Raw genomic sequence first — 26,941 nt, forward strand, 5'->3', positions numbered from 1 at the left:
GGGGTTGTGGCTCAGTGATAGAGTGATTGCCAAGCATGTGTGAGGCACTGGATTTGATCCTCAGCATGACATAAAAATAAGTAAGTAAGTAAGTAAATAAATAAATAAAACAAAGGTATTGAGTCCGTCTACAACTAAAAAAAATTTTTTTTAAACCTACAGAGAATTTTCTGAACTGTCCCTGATGCAGATCCAAAGGCCCTCCTTTGAGAGACACCTTCCCTGCACCCCCAGGGAAGAAACATCCTTATCTCTGAAGACTCAGAGAAGAATCCGAACCCATAGGTCTTGGTTAGTTCCCCCAGTCTAGTACCATTCGATCACACCCCTTCTGTCCACTGATATTTCTCCATAACTCTCCATTCTTCATCAAACCTAATATAAAAATGTATAAGTTTATTCATTTCTTTGGGTCTTCATTTCCTCATAAAGGTTCCTGTGTCACATAAAACTTCTACATAAGTTTGTATGTCTTTTCCCCTGTTAATCTTGTCAGTTGATAGTTGATTTTCAGACCCCCCAGCCAGAGACTCTAAAAAAAAAAAAATGGGCAAAACCTTTTCTCCCTCAAATTGCCCATCAGGAAATCCTTTTAGGAAGGACATTGGGTCTTAGCATGTTTAAAAATGATCCTCCTATGTAAGTTCATTAGGAGTTCCATCCTCATGCCTCAAGTGGAAGGTTAGGATTGTTCATCTATGGAAAGAGAAGTGTCTCCTGCTGGGAACCCCGAAGAACAGAGAACTCAGGAAGCTAAGGGTCTGCTGGTTCCTGTCCACATTCCAAGGACGTTGCTCCTCCTTCATGCTTGACTCAACTGTCCACTCCAAAACATATAGATGAGACATTTTCTGTTTCCTTTTCCTGATGGTGGAAGCCCAGGAACGAGGGCTGAGAATACAGAGGGTTCTCCAGCTTCAAGCAATTTGCCTTTTTGGCAGGGCCTAAATGTGTTTAATTCAAACTTTCCTAAAATAAACTTCTGGAGGAGGGCCAGATCTTGAACACTACATTCCAAAAGTTTTCAAAATTTCAGAGAGTTAGAGGCAGCCGTACCTACTGGAGCTTGGATGAAATGTTGTGGGCCCATCTGAGGGCTTTTGGGAAAACAAACCTGGAGGGGAGACGTGGAAGAGAAGCAGGTTTTCAACGTGGGAGAGGGCAGCATGAGGTGGGCATGCTAACAACTTACTGGGGTGAGAGGAGGCGGCCCTTCCAGAGCTTGGAAATGAAGGAATTAGCACTAATTCCTGAGAGCAAAGTGACAAATAAGCTCACAGATGCTGTGGGAATCTCCAGCCCAGGGAGAAAAAATAGCCTGGGTGTGTCTCAACAGATAGGTTCCTAATTTTTTTGCTAATTAAGAAGCATAAACTAGTCCACTGAATTATACTCTGCATGGGGAGAAAAAGTAAATTAGTTGTCAGGATGCCTGTCTCATGCTGCCCTCTTCTGCACTGAAAATGGCAATGAAAATTACAGAGGAGGATGTTTTCGAGTACTCATCCTACTCTCCACTGTGGGGGGTTCACTGGTTCTGGAGAATGAAGCACATTCTCAATAGGTAGATGGTGCAATGACTGGGGAAGTTCCTCAGGTGTCCTGTAACACCAACCACTCTGCTTTGATAATACTCTCCCCAAGCAACATTCTGGTGATCTCTGGATTTCTAGGAAACATTGTGAGGCATGTGTGAACTACAAAGGAATGCCCTACCCCATCCCCACCTCCCACAGACATACAAATCAAAACTGCTCTAAGATTTCATCTCACTCCAGTCAGAATGGCAATTATCAAGAATACAAGCAACTATAAATGCAAGGATGTGGGCGGGAAAGTACACTCATACACTGTTGGTAGGACTGCAGATTGGTGCAACCACTTTGGAAAGCAGTGTGGAGATTCCTAAGAAAACTTGAACTGGTCACCATTTGACCCAGCTATCCCACTCCTCAGTTTATACTCAAAGGACTTAAAATCAACATACTACAGTGATGCCTCCACATCAATGTTTATAGCAGCTCAATTCATGATAGCAAAACTGTGGAACCAACCTAGATGCCCTTCAACAGATGCATGGATAAAGAAAATGTGGCACATACACACAATGGAATATTACTCAGCCTTAAAGAAGAATGAAATTATGGTATTTGCAGGTAAATGGATGGAACTGGAGAATTTCATGCTAAATGAAATAAACCAATCCCAAAATACCAAAGGCCAAATGTTTTCTCTGATAAGTGGATGCTGATCTATAGTGAAGGGTGGGTAGGGAAGAAACTTTGTATTGTACAGAGGGGAGTAAGGGGAGAGTGGGGTAGGTGAGGTGGGAAGGATGGTAGATTGAGAGACATTATTACCCTATGTACATGTATGAAAAATTTTTTTAAAAAATATTTATCACTGTCAAAAAAGATAATGAAAAAAATAAATAAAGTTTTTAAAAAATGAATTATAGGGGCATGGTGGCACACACTTGCCCAAGATCCCAGAAACTCTGGAGGCTGAGATAGGAGGATTGCAAGTTCAAGGCCAGACTCAATAACTTAGTGAGACCCTGTCTCAAAACAAAAAACAAAAAAGGCTGAGGAAGTAGCTCAGTGGTAGAGTCCCTCCTGGGTTCAATCCCCTGGAGGGAGGAGGAGGAGGGGGAAGAGGAGGAGATGAGGAGAAAAGAAGGAGAACTTGTCATCTAGTTTATGTACATTAACTTCTTGCAAGTTCAGTAGGCATCAGCCAACCATTCAGGATCACAGAGAGGCCTATTGTACAGTCTCTGGGTAGTGGCAAACTCACCAAGGCAAGGCCTCTTACCCTGGGAGGACTTTGGGTAGATGTGTCCCCAGGCTCCCATTTTCAAATTTTTTCCTTGAACAAATGGGGGCAGGGGAGAAGTTTCCAGACAGACTGCATATGTCAGACAGGGTTACTCTTTCCACCCTCAAAGCATCCATCCTGGATCACTGCTCAGCCATAAGGGTTTCCCTAAATGTCTTGATTTACCCTTCCCCAGACCAATGGCACCCAAGTGAGTATGTATACTCCAGGCCTGTGCAAGCTGACTTATTTAATACTGGAAGAAAACATAATCATAGAAGATAAGAGGAGTTCTTTGTTAATATTTATCTATCATTTTGTATTTTCTGTTTTTTATGTATCTTATAAAGTATGTATTCATTAGACAATATGTATATATATGATGAGGGACATGTCAAAATTTCTTTACTGATCAAGAGGCATGATCCGAAAGCTTAAAACCCACTATCTTGGATAACCCTACAGGGAACCTGGAAAAGAAAACAATGAGGCTTTATAGAAACACATTCAGCATGCCCTAAACAGAAAATTCCATGAGTTATTTCACTAGAGCATCTGATCAGAGGTCCTCTACCCTGGCTATGTATCAGCATCTCCTGGAGAATCCACAGGAGGACGTCTACTTGGTGGGGTTCCATCCCATACTTTCTGAGTCAGTGGTGAGGCTCATGAGGCTGTGCTTTGAGCTGGCTCTCAGGGAATGCTTACAAGCATCCCGGGTGGAAAGCTATTGTAGGGGGTCACTGAGAGCCTGGAACATAGGGAAGATACCAGAGGTGCATGGTGGGCTTTGGGGACACAAAGCAGCAGGAGGTTGGGCTCAGAGTCCTTTGGAATTCATCTGACCCCTGATTCTGCCTCCTGGGAGTATTCGCCTCAGTCCAGCTTCTGGGCACTCGTCTTGTCCCTGCACTTTGCTATCAGAGGACCGCCCTGCCTGAATGGGCCAGCAGCTCTGCTTGCCCTTGGAGCGCCACCCTCAGAGTGGTGAGAGAGGCTGAGCCTTGGGAAAGGGGCCAAGGAGGCTGCTCGGCCACTTGGAGCCCCGACTAGAGGCGCCAAGAGAGACAGTGCAACTCCCTGGGGCCCAGGCCAGGCCAGTTCCCCAGGGCTAAGGGTTTCTGCAAAATATTTGAGCAAAAGCCTCAACTAGCAGCTCTAGTATATATTTGCCCATTCCTGAACTGGGTATGTTTACCCTTCGAGATGTCATGGAGCAGGGGTTGGGGGATGATAGTGTGGGGTCTAGATCCTGAGCAATTGCTGCTTATTACCACTGATTAGATGGGCCACCATATCTAGGACCTCCTCGAATAGTCATAATAAACAGGAGACCAGTCTGCCTCAACACTTCCACTTGACACACCAAAAACAGGAGGCGGGGGGCGGGTGGTGGCGATGCAGGCAACACACTTACCTGAGTCCAGTCAGTAAGTCTGGGGTTAGGGGCAGCTCCCCACCACCCACCACCTGTCTCCTGCTCCACACCAAGGCCCCAGTCCTCAGTGAAGTAACATGCATGTTCCTTGAAGATGGTGTCCACATTGTACCACATTGTACTTTTGTTCCAATTGGAGACATTCATTAATTGTCAGATAAATGGAAAGACCACCCTTTTGGTACCTGGCTCAGCCTTATAAAGAGTGAGGAGCAAGGCTGGAGCCACTTCACCCCCTCCCGCCTCCTCTAGTCTGTTGTGTGGACTAAAGTTCCTACTTTAGAGCCATTACTTGGGTTAAAACACTCCTTCCCCTAAAGTCCAGTTGAAATGCACCTGCTACAACCAAAGGAAAGGATAACTAGGAAAAGAGAGAAGGAGCCCTCTATCTCCCTTCCTTCCTTCCTTCCTTCCTTCCTTCCTTCCTTCCTTCCTTCCTTCCTTCCTTCCTTCCTTCCTTCCTTCCTTCATTTGTTTTTGCAGCAATGCAGATCTCAGTAACGTGTCATCTAATTTATGACAAACAAGGACTGCTGTCACCACAGAAAGCAGGAGAGATTCAGCAAACGCCAAGTCACAGAAAAAGCAATTGTATGAGGAACATATTTCCTTAGACTCTAAAGTTTGGTCTTATTCCTCAAGGTCTCAAAAATACTCAAATCTCTTTGAGTTCTGAGTGTATCTTTTGTTCTGTAGCCTCAAATCCTCCAAGGAAGGCCACTGCCAAATTTCCCTTCATACCAGACTTTCCTTTTTCCATAAGTTGCTCATACTTAGAGACACTTACGCGGTCTTCTGCTGGGGAATGAGTATGTCCCTGGCTATTCACCACCTGCTTCCTTTTCATGGGGCCAGAAGGTCCTCCTCACTGTAAATCCCACATGCTCTTTGACACTATTTTCAGAAGGGCTCTTCCTGACTCACCTTAGCAGACAAATATACTAATGCAACTACTTCTACCCTTCCCAGGACATTAGGCAACATTGCGAGAAGGATTCTAAATAACCTTGGACTGCTGAATACAGACCTCAGGCCACTCACCTGTATTTATAATCTCTGAAGCACATTTGATGGGCTTTGAGCTTAGAAATAAGAAGTCTGAGAATTTTCAGGAAAATGAAGAAATTAACCTTGGAAGAAAAAAAAGCAGATGTGAGTAAGTAAGGTTGGACTCCATAATGCTTGAATATTGAGGACACCTGGATGTGGCCATCCGCTCCTCATTCACAGAAACCAGGGGCAATGTGGCAGTTAGTTGGTTGCAGTAATTACTTAATCTCCACTGCTCCAAAGGCCAATTGATCTGAAGTTCTAAAAAAGATCATAGAGTATTGTTTAATTATTCTTCTACTTTAGTGAGGCCCACAGCTAAAGTCATCCAAGAAAGACAGAAGGACATTTTCTTCATGATTATGACCATCATCATCATCAACTAACATTTATCGAGTACTTACCAGGCCAGGCTTTGGGATAAGAACTTTCCATAGAAAGTTATTTTACTTCATCTTCATAACAACCCCCTGAAGTAGCCACAACTATTTTTATCCCCATAATACAACAAGAAAACAAAGGCACAGAGGAGATGAGGATAATTTCTAAGGTTGTGCAGCTTGACAGTGATGGAACTGTTGTTTAAGCTCAGATCTATCTGATGACAACCTTCCTTCATTTAAACAGTATGCCCCACTGCCACTCATCTGTAAAGAACTCCAGCCTATCCAGGTATGACAGCACATGCCTGTAATCTCAGCTATGTAGGGGTTGAGGTAGGAGGATCCTAAGTTTGAGGCCAGTCTCAGCAACTTAGTGAGTCGCTGTCTCAAAATAATTTATCTTATTTATTTTTTCCTTTGTCGCTGGTGTTGCAGTACTGTACCGGGACTGAACACAGGGGCAGTCTATCACTGAACAACATCCCCAGCCCTTATTATTTTTTGAGACAGGGTCTCACTAAATTGCTCAGACTGCCCTCCACCTTGGAATTCTCCTGCTTCAGCCTCCCAAGTTGCTGGGATCACAGACTTGTGCCACCCCAGCTCAAAATTTAATTTTAAAAAGGGTTGAGGGTATAGCTCAGTGGCAGAGCACTTGCCTACCAGGTGTAAAACCCTGGATTCAATCCCTAGTGCTGCAAAACAATAACCAGCCAAAGAAAAACAAAAACAAAACAAGATGCTGGCCCTATTGGTGTCTAAGTTGAGGTCTTGCTGTTACTATGGGGTTCACTAGTCAGAATATGTTCTCTGCTCCCTAGAATATTTTCCTTAACTGTCATAGAGTGGACAAATCCGGCCCTTTGTTGCCAACCTTAGTAAAAATGGTAAGATATACCTGCAAATTCCTTGACACTTCTCCCTTCAAAAGGCAGAGCCTAATTGCTCCCTCCTCCACGGGAGATAATTTTAATGACTTGCACATAATGAAAAGACTTTGGTGGAAGTTTTGCTGTGTGACTTCTGAGCCAGGCCCTCAAAAGCATAGCATCCACCTGAAACACTCACTGGGGGAAGCCAGCCGCCATGTTGTGAAGGCCCTCAGGCAGCCTGTGGAAACACAGGGAGGTCCACAAGGGAGAGTGGCATCCCCCTGCCACCAAACAGCACCACTTGCCAGTCATGTGTGTTCACCACTTTGGGAACCAATCCTCCAGTCCCAGTCAAGCCTTCAGATGGCTGCAGCCCTGGGGACATCTTGACTCCAACCTCACAGGAGATCATGAACCTCCTGGTGGTGTGGAAGAGCAAGTGGTTGAGGATGGACTGAGTGTGGGCTTGGACAATGAAGAGGAGACAGGAAAGGGAGACAGGACCACTGACACAGGGCCTTTCAAGGTCCTCCTAAGGAGTTTGAATTTTTTTTTTTTTTTTTCTAAAAGCAATGGACAGCCAGTGATAAATTTGAAGCAGACAAGTGACCTGGTCAGATTTGTACTTTAGCATTTCAGAAAGGTCACTTTCGCATCAGTGTGGAGAATGGATTGGATGAGGGCAAGCTTGGAGGGGACCAGGTAGGAGGAAGTTTCAGAGTTTCCAGGGAGGGGGAGACGATGGAAAGGTGAACTCAATCTGCCGCCATGCAGATTCAATGACGGAGTGACTGCTTTGAAATTATTAAGAAGCTTCAGTCAAATGAGCTTTAACCTCAGTGTTTTAGGATACCAAATGTTTGGTAGTGCCATTCACCAAGACAGGGACCACATGGAGAAGGAAGAACATCGGTAATAAGAGGAGGAGTCCAATAGTTTTGAACCTCAGTGATGCCCCAGGCAGTCAGATATCAATGTCTGCACCTCCGCAGAAAGGTCCCAGTCAGAGCATGATGCCATGAGAATGTGAGATTATTCAGGGAAACTGTGGAGTGGGAGAGAGGAAGAGAGGGTTAAGAGACAGCCCTTGTTATGAAGGGAACAATGAAGGAGGTGATGACAGCAAGAGACTCAGAAAAAGCAGCTGGGAAGCCCTGCTCCCGACTCAGGAGGCTGAGGCAGGAGGACTCTAAATTCAAAGCCAGCTCTGGAAACTCAGTGAGACCCTGTCTCAAAATAAAAATTTTAAAAGGGGTGGGGGCATAGCTCAGTGATCGAGCACTCCTGGGTTCAAATTCCAATTGGAATGAGTCATATAAAAGAGGCCTATGAAGCCCATGAGGGGAAGAATTGTAGGAAAATTTAAAGGCTGCATAGAACTTAAGCAAAGTAAGACTGTTTAGCAACAAGGGGCTCACTAAGAGACGACAGGCTGTGATGCTTAGTTTTTTAAATGAAATGCGGAGAGACCCTGTTGACCATGTTTAAAAGGCTTGCCTGGAAAAGGAAGCAGAGACAGAATTGTAGCAGACTCAGGATATCAAATGGAGACCATGTCGCTCCACTTTTCTTGCAGGGCTGCAAGAAGTTTTTGGTGCAGTTGTTATTTTAAGATTGAAAGATTTAATAGTGTCTCCATGCAATGGAGAAGGAGCCAACAGAAAGGTTGATCAGGTGATAATTAATGGGATAAAGTCTCCACAGACATTGATCCAGCACAGGACTAATGTCCCTGTCTAGAAATAAGATCTTTTAACCACATACTGAAACACACGCTATAGAAACTAACTTATACCTGTTATTACTTGTTTTATCAGCCTTGGGAGAATTAATGCTTAAAGCTAAAAAGCTCGAGTTTCAGGCAAACAGCTATTTATCTAAACCGTAAGCCAACAGGAATGATGGAATTTCCCAGCCAAAACATATTTAGTAACAGAAAATTTAAATACAAACTAAATGTAACCAAGTAATTTATCCCCTTTAATGGGATATCTGTTTTTCATCATAAAGAGAAAAACTCTGTGTGCCTGGCTTAATGATTTGTTGAACACAGACTTTTTTTTTTTTTTTTTTACAAAGCAAGCTTCAACAGGGTGGCGGGGACACATATTTCAACAAATTAATTTCAACCAGGACTGCCTCCTTGGAAATGAAGTGTTGCCACGAGGAAGACATGGAGTCTTTGGGCTTTGTGTCTTCCAGAGACCAGACAAGAGAAACTGGTGTCAACCAACAGGCCGCGTGGAGAAAGCATTTCCTCACTGCTGTGGAGTGAAGCACCACCCCGGGTTACCATGGAGTCTGTCCTCTAGGCTTCCCTCAAGATAAGAGTTGGCGGTCATATTTGGTTAGTGCTGGACTTCATTTGTGCATAAGGGAGAAAGGACCTAAATGAAGAACTTTCTCAAGTACCAAGCCAACTCCTTTAGGAGTCTGTGACCAAATCAGAAGCACCTAGGACCTCAAACATACAAGGCTCCCTTCCAGGTCCTTCACAATACAGCTGCCTTCCCAGATGTAACAATCTTGGTGGCACTTTTTTGGCAACACAGGATCTGTGCACAGATCTGAACCTCCAGGTTGGACGCTAGCGTGGTAGGAGCCCAGGGACAGACTTCATGTACCCCTAAGCCCTCCCAGCTCTCCCCAGACCCCTGTTCCTCTGACTTGCTATGTGGACTAAATGCCTACTCTTACAGCTGCTCCTTTAGGCCAAAACACATCTTCCCCAAGAGCTGTGTAAAATGTACATGTTCCACAGAAGAGAGGAAATGGCTAGGAGAGGAGGGAGGGAATCCTTCTCTCGTTCATTTGTTCATTTTTCCAAAAGGGAAAATGTCAACAATGATCTGATTTGCAATTTATTTTCACCATGTAAAGTAGAAGATGGGGTGTGGCAAAGATAAGTAGAGGATGGGACAGGACACAGCATGCAGGGAGATTCTCACGGTAACACTTCAGAAAAGGAGAATATGGGAGGGATGATATGTCTCCGGAAACCTGGAACAGCACAGAGCTCCAGAGTTCCTGGTAGGACATAGGACCTAAAGAGAGATAAAGTCAACGAAGACTGATTTTACCAGTTTCTCAGTTTTCCCAAGTTCTTAGACTGTCAGAGGAGATTCAGTGAGAGTAAGCAATGGCTTTGACTTTATGAGATTAACAGATAATTCCAATTTGTTGACTCAAAAAAATCTATTTAACAAGCATTCAGTCTGATCAGTCTCCAAGGATTCCAAGGATAAGGATATGGGCAAAATGTAATCATTCTATAAGACTATTTTTTAATATAGATTAAGTATATTTATTATAGAATAATATTTACTCTATTATTATGCTTATCATCACTGTAAATATCCAAGTGGATAAATCCAGTGCATCATCCCCAGACTGATTGGATCTTAGACCCATTGTTTGGAGAGAACATCTTATGGATTAGGTTCCATGGAATGTGTAAGATTAACTTTATTGATTTTCTATGGGGGTAACAGAGACTAAGACATAAGAATATATCATGCTCCAATATGACTCAATTCAAAATGTACACTCAGGGATGATGGGCTAATCTAAGTAGCAAAGTCTTATATAAAGAAAGAGGTAGGAATTTTCCTATTTTTTTGTCTGGTGAAAGACCCAGAGAATATCTGGATTCTTCAGGTTGTCACATTATGGGCATTTTTGAAACATGGGAAATTTTGTACTAACAGAGCAGCAAATGGAGTCTGCCAATGTGTGTGGACATTCAGCATGATGTACATTCAGTTCAACCCAGATGCAGATAAGATATGCAGACGCAGTATGGGGGTGCAAAAGGAACCAACTATGATAACTGAGCATGCTTACCAGGGAGCCTGGAATAGCAGATTTTCCTTGGTACCAACACTCTGTTCACCATGAGGGTTGAATTTTTCCCAGAAACCTCTGCTCCATGCCCCAGAAATTATATCCCAAGTTCAAATATGGTAAAGATAAAGGAAAATTGAAATACCAAGTGCTACGAACTCAGTCTTGATTATTATATTACTTTTATGGCATTTTTGTTTAAATAGAATATATGTGGAGGTCACAGAAATTATTTCAACACAATAAAGATATAATGTTTGGCTTATACACAATCAAGTGCATTGTGGGGAGCTCTGCTCCATGCAGTAATTCAAGGACCCATGTAGTGGTTCAGAGAATTCTCTTTTAGAGCTGAAGTTATGCCTGTTCCTATTTGTAGAAACTGCAGTGTGTGGTCACATATGACCAAACATGAAAGCAGATATTGGTTCAGTTACAGTCTAATGGACCTCAGAATGATAACAATGAAATTCTGAATCTCCAAGGACAGAAACAAACCTAGTACCAAGCCCGCACAGAGAAGGTGCTTAGTAGATGCTAAATGGAAGAGAGTAGATAAATGAGCATTTGGTGCTGAGGGATCTCCACATCAGTCAGGGTGTAGTCTAGGCTGGGTATTTTGCAAGCCTCCTAGGTTGTTCTATGGTGCAGTCACTGGCCAGTCCAGGCTTTCTCCACTTCAGTACCCCTGACATTTGGGACAGTCTACTTACTTGTTCTGCACATTATAAGAGGTTGTACTGCATTCCTGGTCTTTACCCACTATATGTGAGTAGCAAACTGTCCCCAAAATTTTTTAAAAAATTTTTTGTCTTTAATTTGTGTAAATGATTTAAATACAATGTAGTGATTTTTTTCCCAGAAGAATGGAGTAGAGGATCCATGCCTTTGGAGGAGGCATTGGATATTCAGACCAATAGAATGCTAAGTTTGTAAGAGGTAGTCCTTTCCCTCTGGTGGGATCACATAATTACAATGTCCCCACAATTTTTGACAATTAAAAATGTCCCCAGACAGGGCTACATATCTCAAAGGGGTAGAATCACCCCTTAGCAGAGAATCACTGGTCTAGTCCAATTCTGATTTTATAAATGAAGAAATGGCAGCCCGGAGGGGTTAATTCACTTGGCTAAAGGATACATCAAAGATCAGTCGTGGAGTCTGGGTTCCCTACTCCTAGATCAGCTCTTTCTACTCCACTTTATGGATTTTCTTTTCCCTTCCACTCTTCTGGAAGCTCTCAAGTCAGGCAATAACATCCTCGACTCATAGAGCTATATGGGCTTGGAAAGCATCAGGTTTAGATTCCTATCATTTAGGAAAGAATTTTCTCTATCATCCCTGTTAGCATTTGATCAGTTCATGGTTAAATAAATATCCTTTCCTTTGACCAAGGAGAAACTTTTCCCATTTCTGTTCAAGCTCATTTCCTCTTGCCCATGTCTCTGTAGACAGACAGCAATCTTTTAACGATGTCCTCTCTAAAACCTTCATAGTCCTGAGAATGATTGTGAAATGATGCTTTCCAGGCATGCCTATGGACTTTTGTTAATTGGGGCAATAGATTAATTAACAGTTTTGTTTCTAAAGAGAAAGAGTTCACTAGGCAGATGTGGGGACATCAGATGGATATTACAGGAAGAGGGAATATAAAAGTATGGGAAAAGTGGAATATTACATTGGATTTGGAGAACTTTGGGTTTCTCCATTCAAGTAGAGTGCAGGGTACCTGTGGTTAGGGAAGCAGACAAGAATGCCAATGATTACCACACTAAGGAGTTTGGAACTAAGCCTAGGGAAATGGTGACCAGCTAAAGAGTCAAAAGTAGAAGAGAGACAGTAAAATTTTACTCCAAAAAGATCACTCTGGCTGCAATATGGAAGACAGATTGCTGGGGGCAAGAATGAAGGAAAGGAAACCAAACAGAAAGCTTGCACAGAGGTCTTCACAAGAAACACCAGAGGACTGAATATAAGCAGTAAAAATGTCATTAAGGAGAAGACGACTTAGAAGGATCTTTAGAGAGAGAACTGACAAGAATTGAAGTCCAAGTGAATGTTGCAGCAAGGAAGAAGACAGAAGCTATGATAACACCAAGATTCGTGGCTTGCTTGTCTGGATAGATGAATGGTTTTCTGGGTAGGATGAGCAGGAAGAGGAGAAGGTTTGGATGGGAAGATAAGTGTCCATTGTGAACTAAGATGATTGTGGAGCCAATCATAACTGGAGTTGTAGAAGCAACAGCAGGCAAAGCTTATTTTATCCAAGGTGAGGATAGAGTAGATTCTCTTGTCCTGATAGAAGAGAATATCACTCCAGGAATTAGGAAGCACCAGGAGAAATAAGCATGCCGGACAGCTATGGAAGGCTGAAGTGGCAAGGTCCAGAGCCTGGACATCCTTTAGACTCATTTGAGAGCTTTTAAAACTACGGCTGCCTGGGTCCCACTCACAGAATTTCTGATGTTGTTGGTCTGGGCCACTGTGGTGTTTCTAATGTGCAGCCAGTTTTGAGAACTATAGTTGTGGACAAAGAGCTTCACTAACTTTAGTGTGCATTCAAAATCTGGGGTCGTTCCCTCCGAGGCCGCGCGCCTCGAGGAGACTGAAGGGGTCGATGGCAAGATACCCTTCACAAAATATACTGCTTGTGATGCCTCCATGGAAATGACAGGGGAAAGTCCCTTCCAAATGAAAGATTAGGATTTTCCATGCTTTTCTTTGCTTCTAGAGGTTCGAGACTTCTTGCCGGGCACTGTGGCCCATGCCTGTAATTCCAGCAACTGGGGAGACTGAGGCAGGAGGATCGTGAGTTCAATGCCAGTTTCAGCTACTTAGCGAGACCCTAAGCAACTCCGCAGGGAGACCCTGTCTGTAATAAAATATAAAAGAGGACTGGGGATGTGGTTCAGTTAGTAAGCACCCCTGGAGTGCTGGCCGTATAGCTCCTCACGTAGAGTGCCTGACTCTCATGCTGGAGACCCAGGTTCGAGTCCCCAGCCCTCTGTGATTGTGCAAATACCAAGCGCCCCTGGGTTCAACCCCTGGTACCAAAAAAAAGAGAGAGAGAGATTCAAGACTTCTTCGGTTCTCTGACTGTAAAATCACTATTTCTGTCAGTTCCTGCAAGATTTTTGTTTAAAACTACTTATGGTCTGATTAACTATTACCATTTACTGTAATAATAGCATTGTATAACTATCTTTCAGAAGCTATATACATTTGGGGCTCAGTACAACACAACTGTTGTTTGTGTTTTGTTTTACCATATTTAGCTATGTTCATTGCTGTATGATCACATCTTCTACTAAGAAGCTTTCATGTCTTTGGGTCCGAGTGAGGTCCGGATGTAAATAGTGAGCACTAATGCAATCAAGAGTGGAGAGTTTCCTACAAAATATCCCAGATCTGCTATTGCTTTTTTTTTTTTTTTTTTTTTTTTTAATTAACTTCATGTGCCTACAACAGTCCTTACCCTCACCAAGTAGCTCAAGGCAAAATACCCACAACAGTCATCAAAAATTATTTTTTGTAACATTAATCACAGTTGGCATTAATTGTTAAACATGGTAGCTTTTGTAAATACTATTTGTCACCCTAATAGGTTACTCTTACTACTATTTTAAATGATGAGGAAGCAAACAAAAAAAGTTACCAAGCTACCCAATATAATACAGTTCATTTATAGAAATCCAGAATTAGAACCCAGAAAGGACAACTCCATGCCCACATCTTAAACACAGTTCCTCTAAGAACTCTTGACTAGTGGGAAATCTCCCAAGGCGATTTTCTAGAGGGAGGTAGAGATTCATTCTGTTGTAGGAGAAAGAAGAGAAAAATACAGTGCCTAAAAAGAACATGTCTAAATTGAGTGGTGAGAGTTTGCCCAAAGCAGGTTGACTTCTGCAAACCTTTACATGCTGTTTCCAGAGAGAGATTGAAGTAGTGAGGACACTTCCCTGTCATTTGCTTTTTTGTTGAGTAGTAGATGCAGATTGATTAGAGATTTGTCAGATATCTAACATTTTTTTAAGATCTTGAAGAAATAAGGCTTTCTGTGGTTGGTGGGATTTGGGGCTTTAATCTTTCACTGAAGATGAGAAAAGTACAGGGAGGTAATAAAAAAAAATGAACTAGAGTTCCAGATAGAGGAATCTTAGTCTGAACACAGTTGGGCTACATTGGAAAGACTGTCGAAGCATTGGTGCGAGACTAGCATCTGGCACTGGTTCTCCTTTCTGTACTTGTGATGGTTGTGGCTTTTGATCAGAGACTCAGCACCAGCTCCAACCATATGGACCCCAGATGAGATTGCTCAGCTGTGCTATGAGCATTATGGGATTAGGCTGCCCAAGCAAGGGAAGCCAGAACCAAACCGTGAATGGACGTTATTGGCAGCTGTAGTGAAGATACAGTTTCCAGTTTACCAGCCCAGTGATACTCCTGATAAGCCAGTGCAAGTGATAAAGGAAGTTGTCTCAATGGGAACAGGAACAAAAAGCATAGGCCAATCCAAAATGAGGAGGAGCGGAGATATCCTCAATGATAGCCATGCTGAGATTATAGCCAGAAGGAGTTTTCAAAGGTACCTTCTCTATCAGCTCCAGTTGGCAGCTACCCTGAACAAGGAGAGTATCTTTGTCCCAGGAACTCAAAGAGGAATGTGGAAACTCAGACCAGACCTCTTTTTTGTGTTTTTCTCCAGCCATACACCCTGTGGGGATGCCTCTATCATTCCAATGCTTGAGTTTGAGGAACAGCCTTGCTGTCCTGTCAGCAGAGGTCAGGACAGCAGTTTAACCTTAGAAGCCAATGGTAACCTGAAGACTTCTGAAAATGAAAGGAAATGTGAAGACCCTGACAGTCCGGTAACCAAAAAGATGAGACTTGAACCTGGAACTTCTGCCAGGTTCTTCACCAATGGTACAGCACACCACGGCAAGGAAGAAAGTGGCCCATTTGCACCAGGTGTCAGTGGCTCAAACCTCACTTAAAGAGACTGGCTGCTGTCACCTGTGTAGCTCCCAGAAGTGCCACAGTAGTGGACATTTATAGAACTGGAGCCAAGTGTGTGCCTGGAGAAGCTGAAGACTTAAGGAAGCCAGGCGCTGCATATCACCAGGTGGGGTTGCTCCGAATGAAGCCGGGCCGGGGAGACAGGACTTGCTCCATGTCATGCAGTGACAAGATGGCCCGATGGAATGTCCTTGGATGCCAGGGTGCACTGTTGACGCATTTCCTGGAAGAGCCCATCTACCTGTCAGCTGTGGTCATTGGGAAGTGCCCATACAGCCAGGAAGCCATGCAGAGCACTGATTGGGAGGTGTCAGAATGTCTTGGCTTTACCCAAAGGCTTTGGAGTTCAAGAACCAAAAATACAGCAGTCAGGTTTACTGTTTGAACAGAGCCGCTGTGCAGTACAGGCAAAAAGAGCTGACAGTTCCAGCCGACTTGTTCCATGTGGGGCAGCTATCAGCTGGGCTGCAGTTCCTGAGCAGCCATTGGATGTTACTGCTAATTGCTTTCCACAGGAACAACAAAGAAAGGAATCAGAAGTCTTCAGGCCAGGTACAGCATAGTGGAGCAGGAGAAGATGGTGACTGTGAACTCACACCTTCACTAGATGACTCTAGAACATTTTCATCCCCCCTACCCCCCAAGAAAACTTTGCCCATTTGCAGTTAACTACCTGTTCCTTCCTCTCCCTGGCACTTGGAAGTTTAATTCACTTTCGGTCTTAATGAGTTTGTCTCCTGGACAGTTCATATCAACAGACCATATAATATGTGCCCTTTTGTGTCTGGTTTCATTCACATAGCTTATTTTCATGCTTCACTCATGTTGTAACTTGTATCAATACTTCATTTTTGTCTATGGTTAAATAATATCCCATTGTATGAATATGCCACATTTAGCTTATCAGTTCATGAATTGATACATATTTGGGTTGTTTTACTTTACTTTTTGTCTATTGTGAGTAAGGCGGCTATGCCATTTCACATTCCCACCAACAATGTGAAAGGGAGTTCCAGTGGCCCTCCATTCTGTGCAACTCTTTTTATTGTCTCTTTTTTTATTGTGGCTATTCTACTCAGTGTGAAGTGATATCTCTTTATGGTCTTGATTTACATTTCCCTAATGACTAAAGGGGTTGAGCATCTTTTTATGAAATTGTTATCCATCTGTATAGCTTCTTTTTTGGTACAAGGAATTGAGCCCAGGGCCTCATAATCTCTGAGCCACATCCTCAGTCCTTATTTTACTTTTTATTTTGAAACAAGGTCTCATTAAGTTGCTGATGCTGGCTTTGAACTTAGGATCCTCCTGCCTCAGCCTGCCAAGCTCCCAGAGTTATAGGTCACCACACCCAGCCATTTGTAAATCTTCTTTGGACAAAATACCTATTCCCATTCTTTGCCCACTTTGTTAATTTGTTAATCTTTTTAGAGCATTTTAAGATTCTTTTATATACTTTGGATACTAGTTCTTTATTAGATATATTATTTCTAAATATTTTCTCCAGTTCAATAAATTGTTATTTCACTTTATAATCTTTTAAAGCACAAAAGTTTAAAATTTTGATGGAATTAAATGTACTTTTTCCTTTGAAAAAAAAAAATCTGGGAATCTCGTTACAATGCAGTCTGATTCAATAGGTTGGGGCAGTGACCTGAAATCTGAATTTATGACAAGCACAGTAGAGTCTGACAGGGTGCTACTGGGTCTCCCTTTGAAGAGCAAGGGTATAGCAAAATGCTTTTCAACCTTGCTTCACATTAGAATCCCCAGGCCACTACTGAGATCAAAGAAATAAAAATATCTGCAGGAGGCACTCAGGTCAAAAAAATTTTTAGAGACACCCAGGGTGATTCTAAGAGCAATTAAGTTGGAGATGTTTTGAGAGGTATTGCTTTAACTTCTAGAAGACTGCAGAGTTAAATATTAAGGATACAGCTAGATGGAGCCTGAATTCCATCATAGTGAGAACTACTGACTTCTCTCCTCCTTTATTCTTCCAAATTAGCAAGAACCTTCTAGTGCCTGGAGTGTGGATCACAAATATCCATTGAGTAAGTTTATCGAGTGCCTACCATATACTTAGGCTAGCTGCCAGGATGAATAGAACATGTGGCTTATAATGGCAGCCAACAGGTTCTAAACAAGAAGTTGATATTTGCTGGGGTTGAAGCAGAAGTTTGTGTGGGATTCAGGACTCTTAGGAGGGTATGTATCTGACTATTCTGGTTCAATTGTACAGAGACATTGACACTTGGCACAAGACTTAAAAGATAAGCAATGGGTCAGCAATGGAGAAGATGGTGGAGAGAAGGAGTTAGAAGCCTGGCATTTGAGCCAAGGTAGTGATGTTTGAAAGAGTTGCAGAAGTTAAGACCCCAGGTTCCGGCTCTAGAGGCAATACATATTTTTTGAGCAATAGTGCAGTGTTGTGGTCACAGGTGCCAGCAGTCATCCTGTCAGACCCTTTTGACTGAGATCCAGCTCCCACTCACTGGTTCTATGGCTTTAGGGAAGTAACTTCTCATCTACTCAGTGTCCTCGCCAATACAATAAATATAATAGCACCTTCTTCATAGGTCAATTGGGAAGATGATTCAATTCAAATACACAAAGTACTTAGAACTGGTGCTGGTATGTAGAAGGCACTTAATACATGTTACTGGGAAGTGGTAGAGGTACCTAGAAAAGAGGTGGGTGCTGGGACCCTGACTTCACAGTGTGACTGGAGAAGAAAGGACTGTGGAGAAATGAGACAAGGGGCAGGTGAGGCAGGGCTCACAGTGCCATGAGTGGACTGGTGTGTTGACTTCCTTTGGAACATTTGCTCTCTACCAAGTGTCCAGCAACTGAAGAGAACATACCAGAAGCATGTGTGCCACCTCATAGGTTAGACATGATACAGCTCTTAAAATCTAGGACTTCTCCACACCCTTGGTTTTCCTGCCATTTCTACAAACATTATTCTTTCCAGGTCACACCCAGGTCTGAGCAGAGAATGGCCATCAATTATTGATAAATGTTGATATTCCTCTATTTCAAAAAATAGCTTTTTCTTTCATGACACTACATTATTTACAAAAAATGGAAAAAAAATGGACAATCCAGCAATGACTTGGAGAGTCAGTAGAGCACAGAGTACTGTGCCTAGCACACAATGGGCTTCCTGAGGTGATGGTGCTATGTCTAGGGTGAAGCCCTACTGTCACCCTCATGGATCTTGCCAGTCTTCCTACCATTGGCTAACTCCCTGACCCTTCCCTCAAGCTTCATTGACAGATTTCATTTTTTGCACCCTATCACTTAAAGGGGATTTGTGATTTTAGGTCAGTCATCTCTTCTCATGCAAAATATTTTGGACCACAACAAATCAAGGCCTTTTTGCCTTGAGGTCTCAGAGCATCATCTCTTTCCTGATTCCACTACCCACAAAAGATTGGTGTTAATATATTTTGTGTGTATTTCTCTTCTAAAAGTAGTTTCTTTGGTCTCTTCCTCCTTCCTACTAAAGGTGTTAAGATACAGCTGATAGTATAGCTGTCACTGGACTACTTCATGCCACCTAGGGCTGGGTCCATGTCACAGCCTTTGAGTACAGGGTCATGGAACTACCAAGATCCCTGCATGTAACTGCAAACACAGAGAAGGCTTACAGTATAACCCTGACTCAAAGACCTGAACCAGAACAAGGGGAATTCTCTCACTTCCTCTTCATCAGAAACTGCTCACCACTCAGCCTCTCCTTCTTAAAGGGCCAGAGAATTTGGGGGATGGAGGCATGGGGGTGTTCTCCAGTTGCTGAGCTCAGAAGGGAAAGAGGTGGGTAGAGTCTTCCTTACCATTACACAAAGCAACATGGGTCCTCGGATGATCCACCAGATTTTCTTATTCCCATTTGTTGCCCAGCATCTAAGGACAAAGAACGGGTAGGAGGAGACAGAAATCAGACAAGGCTGTGTGTCAAAAGGATGCTCACCTTCAAGCTGTGTCCCAAAAGGTAAGACAGGGACAGAAGAGAATCAAATTCCTTTGAATTAGGATCAAAATCCAATGCTCTTCCATGTTAATGGTCCAGCACATGGGTTCTTCCACATGTTTCTCCATGTTCATACAAACATAAATCCTTCATTAGAGGTTTCTTATTACTGTACCAAACAGTTTATATATGTATATGAAATACATATTCATATACATATAAATGTTCATATGTAAGGCATTATGTACTTATGGGGCATATTCATGGTACATATATGCACATGAGATTATGAATATGGTATATATATATACATATATACAAATATACATATACATGTATAGATGTGTGTGTGTGTGTGTGTATGTGTGTGTGTGTCTTGGGTGGTGATCATTTGGAGGAAAATTGGAATCACATAATATACATTGTTCAGCAAGAAGCTTAAAATATCCATTAAGATTTAGTCTCTAAAAGTCAAAAGATAATAACTAGCTTGTTTTGTGTATGTGTGTTGTCATAATATTCCACAATGTAAGTTTGCTACAATTTGTTCAATGATTCTCATCCTAATGAGCATTCATGGATTTTTATTGTTTCTGCTTTTTTTTTCTCTCTGTGAACAATGTGTGATACCTATTGCTGGGCTATGTCATTATGTATCCAACATCACAGCTAACCTACACAGCATCTTTGTGATAATTTGCATGTGTAACTAAATTAATAAACTAATGACTACAAGATCTTTGATTTACTTTATCTACATTCCTCAATATATTCTAGATGGATGAAGTGGGAAGAGTTGGCTATTGTCTTTGGGGAAACGATGTAGCTCTCTATATTTGGGCATATCTAGGAATTACTAATTCAGGAAAGAGTAAAACCAAGTAAATTACCCACCCCGTGTTCTCCAGGTGTGCACGGGCAAAACCCCAGGGCACCACAAACAGCACAGGGAAAGCTGTGGAGAAAGCACAGAGAAGCATAATTAGGAGCTGATTGGCCACACCTGCCTGGCTCCCACCCCAGCCTGAGGGGGCCCAGAACAGCTAGTTAAAACTCAAAAGCCCAACATGGAATCACAGACAGTGAGAACTAGAGTGGCACAGGCCCATTCATTAATTTACAACAAGAAACCAGGACCCAGAGGAGAAGGGATTTGCCACCTGTCACAAAGCAGTTTAAAATAAATTCAAGGACATTAACCAAATCTCCTGCCTTCTGGGCCCACGTTGTTTCCTATGAATCCTGCAGCATCAAATTCTACAAGGGTTTGTGAAGGCATAGTTTCCAGATCTGAATATTCTTGGTCATATTTTTAAAATTAAAACAAAAAAAATGCATAGACTGAATATATCCTCCCAAAATTCATATGTTGAATCCCTACTCTCAATGCAACAATATTTGGAGGTAGGGTCTTTGGAGGTAAATCGATTTAAATGAGGCCATGAGGGTGGGGTCCTCATAGTGGGATTAGCGTCCTTATAAAAAGAGACTAGAGAGCTTGCTTACACTCTCTCTCTACCGTGTGAGGATACATCAGGAAGGCAGCAGTCTGCAAGTCAGAAAGAGATCCCTCATCAAAACCCAACTGTTATGGGTGAGATCTGGAATACTCTCCAAAGGCGCACGCGTTGAAGGTTTGGTCCCCTATGCAGCACTGTTCAGAGGTGTGGCTCTGAGGAAGTGATTGGATCACAAAGGCTCTCTCCTCGTCAATAGATTCATCCATGAATGGATTAATTATTTGGTGTCATTATGGGGAGGTAGTAGAAACTGTGGGAGATGGGGCCTAGTTGGAGAAGGTAGGTCACTGGGGATGTTCTCTGGAAGGCTGTTTCTGTCCCCTACCCCTTCTTCACTCTCTCTCTTTCTCTTTCCTGGCTATCATGAGCTGAGCAGTTTTCCTTCACCACACCCTTCCATCATGATATTCTGTCTTACAGGCCCACAGCAATGGAGCCAGCCAACCATGAATTGAAACCTCTGAAACTGTGAGCCAAAATCAATATTCTTCTTCCTTCAAGTTTCTCAAGTATCTGGTCACAGTGACAAAAACCTAACATACTAACCATGCTGGACTCCCCAACCTTCAGAACCACATCTGTTGTTTAAACCACACAGGTACGTTGTTATGGCATCCATAAGCAGAGTAATGCAGTTGGGAACAAGGTAGGAGGAATATTATCTGATTCCACCAAAGACCTTTCAAATTTTTTAATGTGTGCATTGGCATATAAGACCTGTATAGCAAATGTGTATGTGCATGCACACACGCACACACTTGCTCGTTCACTCACACACACCCTTATCTTCATAGCCTCTTATCACTGAGAAATTATCTGTGCCAGAAACCATCCTCCAGTTGGTTTTCTAACTGCGACAAAAGTCTCTATCTGGATCCAGCATTCTCAAGATCCTCAGGAAAAGAGGCTGGAGGTCATGTTACTCACCCCAACCCACCACCAGGTATCTGGGCCACAGCCGCCTTTCAGGAAGTACTGTGGGCTCCAGCAGTGCATGCAGGTAAAGACCTTCCACCAGCAGCCATAAGTGGTTGGCACCCACGCAGTAGTGCAGGAAAACCTGGACCGAGCGGCAGGAGGTGGACATCTGCAGAGGGCAGAACACCTGAGGGTAAGTCCTCCCTTTCCGAGCATCTGAACCCCAGGTGAGCAGAGAAGGGCCTCCCTGGATGCAACCTCTGTCCCTGTCCACTCCTCTCTCCTGGACCTTTGCTGACCATCTCAGAGAGACGGCAATAATAAAGAATGTGAAGTACCTAGTAAAAGTCTTGACTACCATTGACAACAGAGTAGAAAAATCTGAACATGAAATTAATAGTTAAGCCATAATTTAAAACCTTCCAATTCAGAAAACTCTGGGTTCAAATGGCTTCACTGGTATAATCTTTCAAACATATAAGTAAGAAATAATATAAATCTTAAATTCCTCCAGTAAATAGTAAAAGAGGGAATATGTACCAATTTAAAAGGTCAACACAAACTTGATACCCCAGCTTGACAAAGGCATTATAAGAAAAGAAAATGACGGACCAATCTTTCTCATGAATGTTCATGAAGAAATGCTAAACAAAAACAGTAGTAGCAAATTGAACCCAGTAATACAGAGGAAGTATAATCCATCAAAACTTCATCAGGTCGATTCCAGGAAGGCAAGTTTAGTTTAACAGATTATTAGCATGATAAAGGTAAAATGGTCTCTATTGTTTTTCAAGGTGGAAAATCTCTGCTGCTTTTAAAGAAATTACAGTTGTAAAACAGGTTGATCTAGTCCAAAATAAATAAAGAAAAAGAGTGAAAATACAAAAAAAAAGAAATCAATAACAGGATTTTGCTTACAGTAAAAACTTTTCCCACCCAAGAACACATAGTAGCCATTGGTGAGCCCGTCCACCTCTGGATTCCTTTACTTGGCCCACTCTTGGGGGGCTGTCTCTCCAGCCAGAGAGGCCCACCCACCTGCCCTCTAATTCCCAAGTCTGACCCAGTCGGTGGGAGGCTGAATTGAGATGGTGGAGGAGAGAGGGGGATTACCTCTGACAGGTAGGACATCCACCCACTCTCATTGTCTGGCCTCTTGGAGTAAGAGTTATCGAAGACAATGTCCTTCACCAGCACAGCCAGGGCTTTTAGGATGAATGAAGCAAACAAGTTCATGTGGATGTAGTTGCGTGTACAGTGGAGCTTTCTGTGCAGAGAGAGAAACAAGTGTCTCCCTTAGGAAAGAATGGCTGGGGCCAAAACGTCCCTGCCTGACCCACGTGCATATCCACCACTAAAGACAGAATTTCTTAGTGAAGGCTCCAACTTCTCAGGTATGTGATCTTACTTCTCTGTGCCTCATTTTCTTTAGCCATAAAATAAGGGTAAAAGTAACTGTCATTATATGCCGTGTTCGATGTGCCAGGCCATTTCCAAGTCATTTATATGTGTGTGAACTTGTGGGTGTCCTTCCTCTTTGCCATCCCTAGAAGAGTGGGCTGTCTCATTACCCTGATTTCATAAATGGTGGAACTGAAGTAGGAAGGTTCAGTTGCTGGTCCAAAGTCCCACAACATTAATTAATAGAGTTGAGATTCAAACCCAGAATCTCTGAGGCTAAATATGGCTCTCCGAGGCTCTGCTGCCTGTGAGAAGAAAAGCATTTGTCTCAGAGGCGTGGGGGAGTTCATTCATTTAAAATGCATCTAATAAGTGTTCAGAAAAATACCAGTTCAGTTCCTCTCTCTGGAACCTCCTGGTGACTCTTTGTCATACAAGCTGATGTGACATAGTGCATCCTCGGTCTCTCTAACTGAAGGATTCCTTTCCACCACTGCACCTCCTGTGCAGCACATACCTCATCCTACTTTGGTTTAGAGCTATTACTTATTAAAGGACTCAAGGCAGGTCCTTGTATTTTATGATGTATGCATCCTCCTGCCTGACCAAACAGTGGGCAGGGACTGAGCCTTTCTCCTTCTGGAGTCTAAGGCAAAACAGATACTTGGTTAACCCAGCTCAGCTGGCATTGCTTCCTGCAGGGTTGAGCAGTTATTTTATCCTGGATTGGTTCAGGGACTTTGGAAACGTGTAGAGGGAGGTCATAGGTAGTCAGAGGTCACAGGCTGTAGAATGCTACCAAAGCTCAAGAATAGTTTTTTCAGTGGGGTAGATGGTCAGGACTCTGCTCTGAGAACCACAGAACATTCTGGAGTTGGGGAAGTCAAATGAGATTCAGACCTGGGGCTAGCAGATCCCAGTGCGGGAGGTGCCCTGGAACTAGCACCCACATCATTTCCAGGGTTCCCTCCAGCCTCCTGCACTGGTGCTGAACCCTCATTCTGCCATGTTATACTCACTTATGTTTCTTAATGGGCCAAGACCACAGGACAGCCTTTGAGGGCTCCCCAGCGGGTCTATAAATATCTCACTTGGGTGATACCTAAAAATGTGATTTAGTAAAATCATTGAGGCTTTGAATTCTGAAAGACAGTACAAGCAAAAATGCTCGGACCCTGGTTCCATCACCTATGGGCTGTGTGAGCTTGGACAAGTTACTTTGTCTCTCCATATTTCAGTTAACTCACTTAAAAGGGGACAATATTAACACTAATCTCCTAGGATCAGAATTAATCTTAACTTGAATTAGGAAGAGATTTAAATGACTTGAAGCATATGAAGTGCTGGAAGGAAGCACTTAAGTAATTAACAGCTAAATGGATTTCAAGGATGCTGGGTTAAAATCCCAGCTCCACCATCCACTTACCTTTAAGGAAGTTTCTTAATCTCTTCTGTAAGTATAATGGCTCTGATAGAGTTGTGGTAAGAAGGGGGTGTGGTAGTAATGAGTGTGATCAGGGATTGAGACTAGGGTGAGGGCACAGATGGCATCTAGTCCAAAGGAGTCCTGGATTCACGTTCTAGCTGTGTGTCAGTCTGGATTTATGGCCAGTCACAATTCAATGTCTCTCACTGGAACTTAGATAACTCCTTTCTTTCTCTCCATCTGCAAAATGGGAGGGATGCACTGAAGACTTTCAGGTCACTTCCAATTCTGGTGAACCATGACATCATTCTGCCTAATACTGCTTTCAGAGGTAGCCATTGTATGATACATGCCTGATTGTACATCTGCAGAAGTTCTACTCACCGAAGAAACAAAAGGAGTGTAAGAGCCAGGAGGAGGGAGACAAGAGAGAGGGAGTATCCCACGGTGTACATCAGCTGCAAAGATGACAGCAAGGCATAATTCTCCACCTGAACACAGAGGAAGAACAGATGATGATCAAGACAGAGCCTACAACCCCCAGCTGCATACCCAGGGCCACAATGGGTCTAGGCATAGACTGAGATGTGTCCAGGTCCCCCACCATGTTTCTAAACCTCTCCTTTGCTCTCCTTGTTGACTTCCATGCAGGGTGACTTGGTCTGCTCTCTGACACACCTCAGAGCCCACAGTGGATCTCACCCCATGACTGGATCCATAGCCCAGCACTGATGCCTGAGAGTCACAATATCATAAGCTGCATCTAGGACAAGAGGATATCTAGGAAATGAGGACCAACTCTTTGTCCCAGGGAGTGCTATTCCTAGAGTCTCTTCCTAATCCTTCCTGGAGGACTAGGCCAAATTTCTATCTGATTGAATCCTTCCTAAAGTGATTGTTCATATATGATTTCTTTGAAGATGGCCCAATAGAACTGGGTAATGTTTTCTCTAAGTCCATGATAGCCTGAGTGTGAACAGAGATCATTTATTAGAAATTCTGTGTTATTAAGTGCAATTTTCCAACAGAGTTCCACCTTCTCCCTCAATCCATTACATATATTGCAGTCAAGGTATTTATGTATGATCTATCAAAATGTATAAATTGCATTCTACTGTCATGTATAACAAACTAGAACAATTAAAAAATATTGTTTCTTAATAACTTTCTGTACAAAACCCCACAGTAAATAGTTAACACCTACCAAATTAGGTATTGAACTTGCTTGCATAATTTGTGATATGTAATTGATGCACCATAAAATGTACATACATTGAACATAAAAATTGATAAATCTGGTTTTCAAGATGGCGGCCTAGAGGGTGGCTGCATTTCATGTTGCTCCAGGACTCAGGATTCAAAAGAGGAGATATTGAGACGCTTGGGACCAACTCAAAGCAGCTGGGTGACTCTCACCCCCTGGGGGGGCATCCCGGATGGGATGGGGGTCCCGGAACGCAGGAAACTTTGTGAAGTAGAACTGCCGGCGAGACGCCCCTCCCCCCGCTGGAGCAGTGAACTCGGACAGCTGGGAGCGCCGTAAAGGAGGCCGCTCGGCACAGCGCTGGGACTCGGAGCAGCCACTGGGGCTCCGGCGGCTGCCCAGGGGAAGAGTGGCGAGGAGAACTGTGTGGACTCAGGACACCGGGGCCTGCCCTGAGGAGGAGGAGAGGAGCGTGGCCACTTGGATTCGGAGAGACTGCACCAGAGCAACAGGCGGTTGCCAGAGGAGAAGCTGCGCGGCGAGCTGTTTGGAATCAGAACGACGCTTCTGAACACCGGGGCCTGCCCTGAGGACTAGGAGGAGGAAGAGGAGCGCGGCCGCTTGGATTCGGGTGACTACACCAGAGCTACAGGCGGTTGCCAGAGAAGGGGCTGCGTGGCGAGCTGTTTGGACTCTGACCACTTCTGAACCCCGGGGCCTGCCCGGAGGAGTAGGAGAAGGAGGAGGAGGAGCGCGGCGGGTCCTTTGGACTCGCAGTGACTGCATTAGCGCTCCAGGCGGCTGCTCAGAGGAGAAGGCGAGTGGTGAGTTGTTTGGTCTTAAAGTGACAGCTCCTGAACACAGGGGGGCTGCCTGGAGGAGAAGCGTGGTGGGATGCTTGGTCTTGAGTGGCCGCACCTGAGCTCCGGGCGGTGCCCAGAGGACCCGTACAGCGGGTCACGTGGATTCAGAGCCACTCAGAGGGACTGCTCCTGAACACCCGGGGGGTTATCTGGAGAAGGAGGAGGAACGGGGAGGGTCACTTCAACTCGGAGTGATTGATTGCCCCGGGCTACG

At 43.5% G+C, this 26,941-nt stretch overlaps 1 protein-coding gene and 1 pseudogene across 2 annotated transcripts in view; one reads left to right on the plus strand and one right to left on the minus strand.

Moving 5' to 3' along the window:
- GLP2R (glucagon like peptide 2 receptor) overlaps nt 1–26,941 on the minus strand; it is an 81,662-nt gene that overhangs the window by 15,558 nt on the left and 39,163 nt on the right. The window contains exons 5-10 of the mRNA XM_079134368.1: nt 25,045–25,151; nt 22,947–23,100; nt 21,843–22,002; nt 20,290–20,350; nt 19,259–19,328; nt 5,297–5,385 (exon numbers count right to left, since the gene is read on the minus strand). Of these exons, the coding sequence (XP_078990494.1) occupies nt 5,297–5,385; nt 19,259–19,328; nt 20,290–20,350; nt 21,843–22,002; nt 22,947–23,100; nt 25,045–25,151 (641 nt within the window). The remainder of the gene's footprint in view (nt 1–5,296; nt 5,386–19,258; nt 19,329–20,289; nt 20,351–21,842; nt 22,003–22,946; nt 23,101–25,044; nt 25,152–26,941) is intronic.
- Nucleotides 12,982–16,678, plus strand: LOC306658453 (tRNA-specific adenosine deaminase 1-like; annotated as a pseudogene). Its single transcript, XR_013767016.1, has 2 exons — nt 12,982–13,211; nt 14,674–16,678. The product of XR_013767016.1 is annotated as a tRNA-specific adenosine deaminase 1-like (transcript).

The sequence above is a fragment of the Sciurus vulgaris genome (genome assembly GCF_902686455.1).
Source record: "Sciurus vulgaris genome assembly, chromosome: 3".
NCBI classification, from domain to species: Eukaryota; Metazoa; Chordata; class Mammalia; order Rodentia; family Sciuridae; genus Sciurus; species Sciurus vulgaris.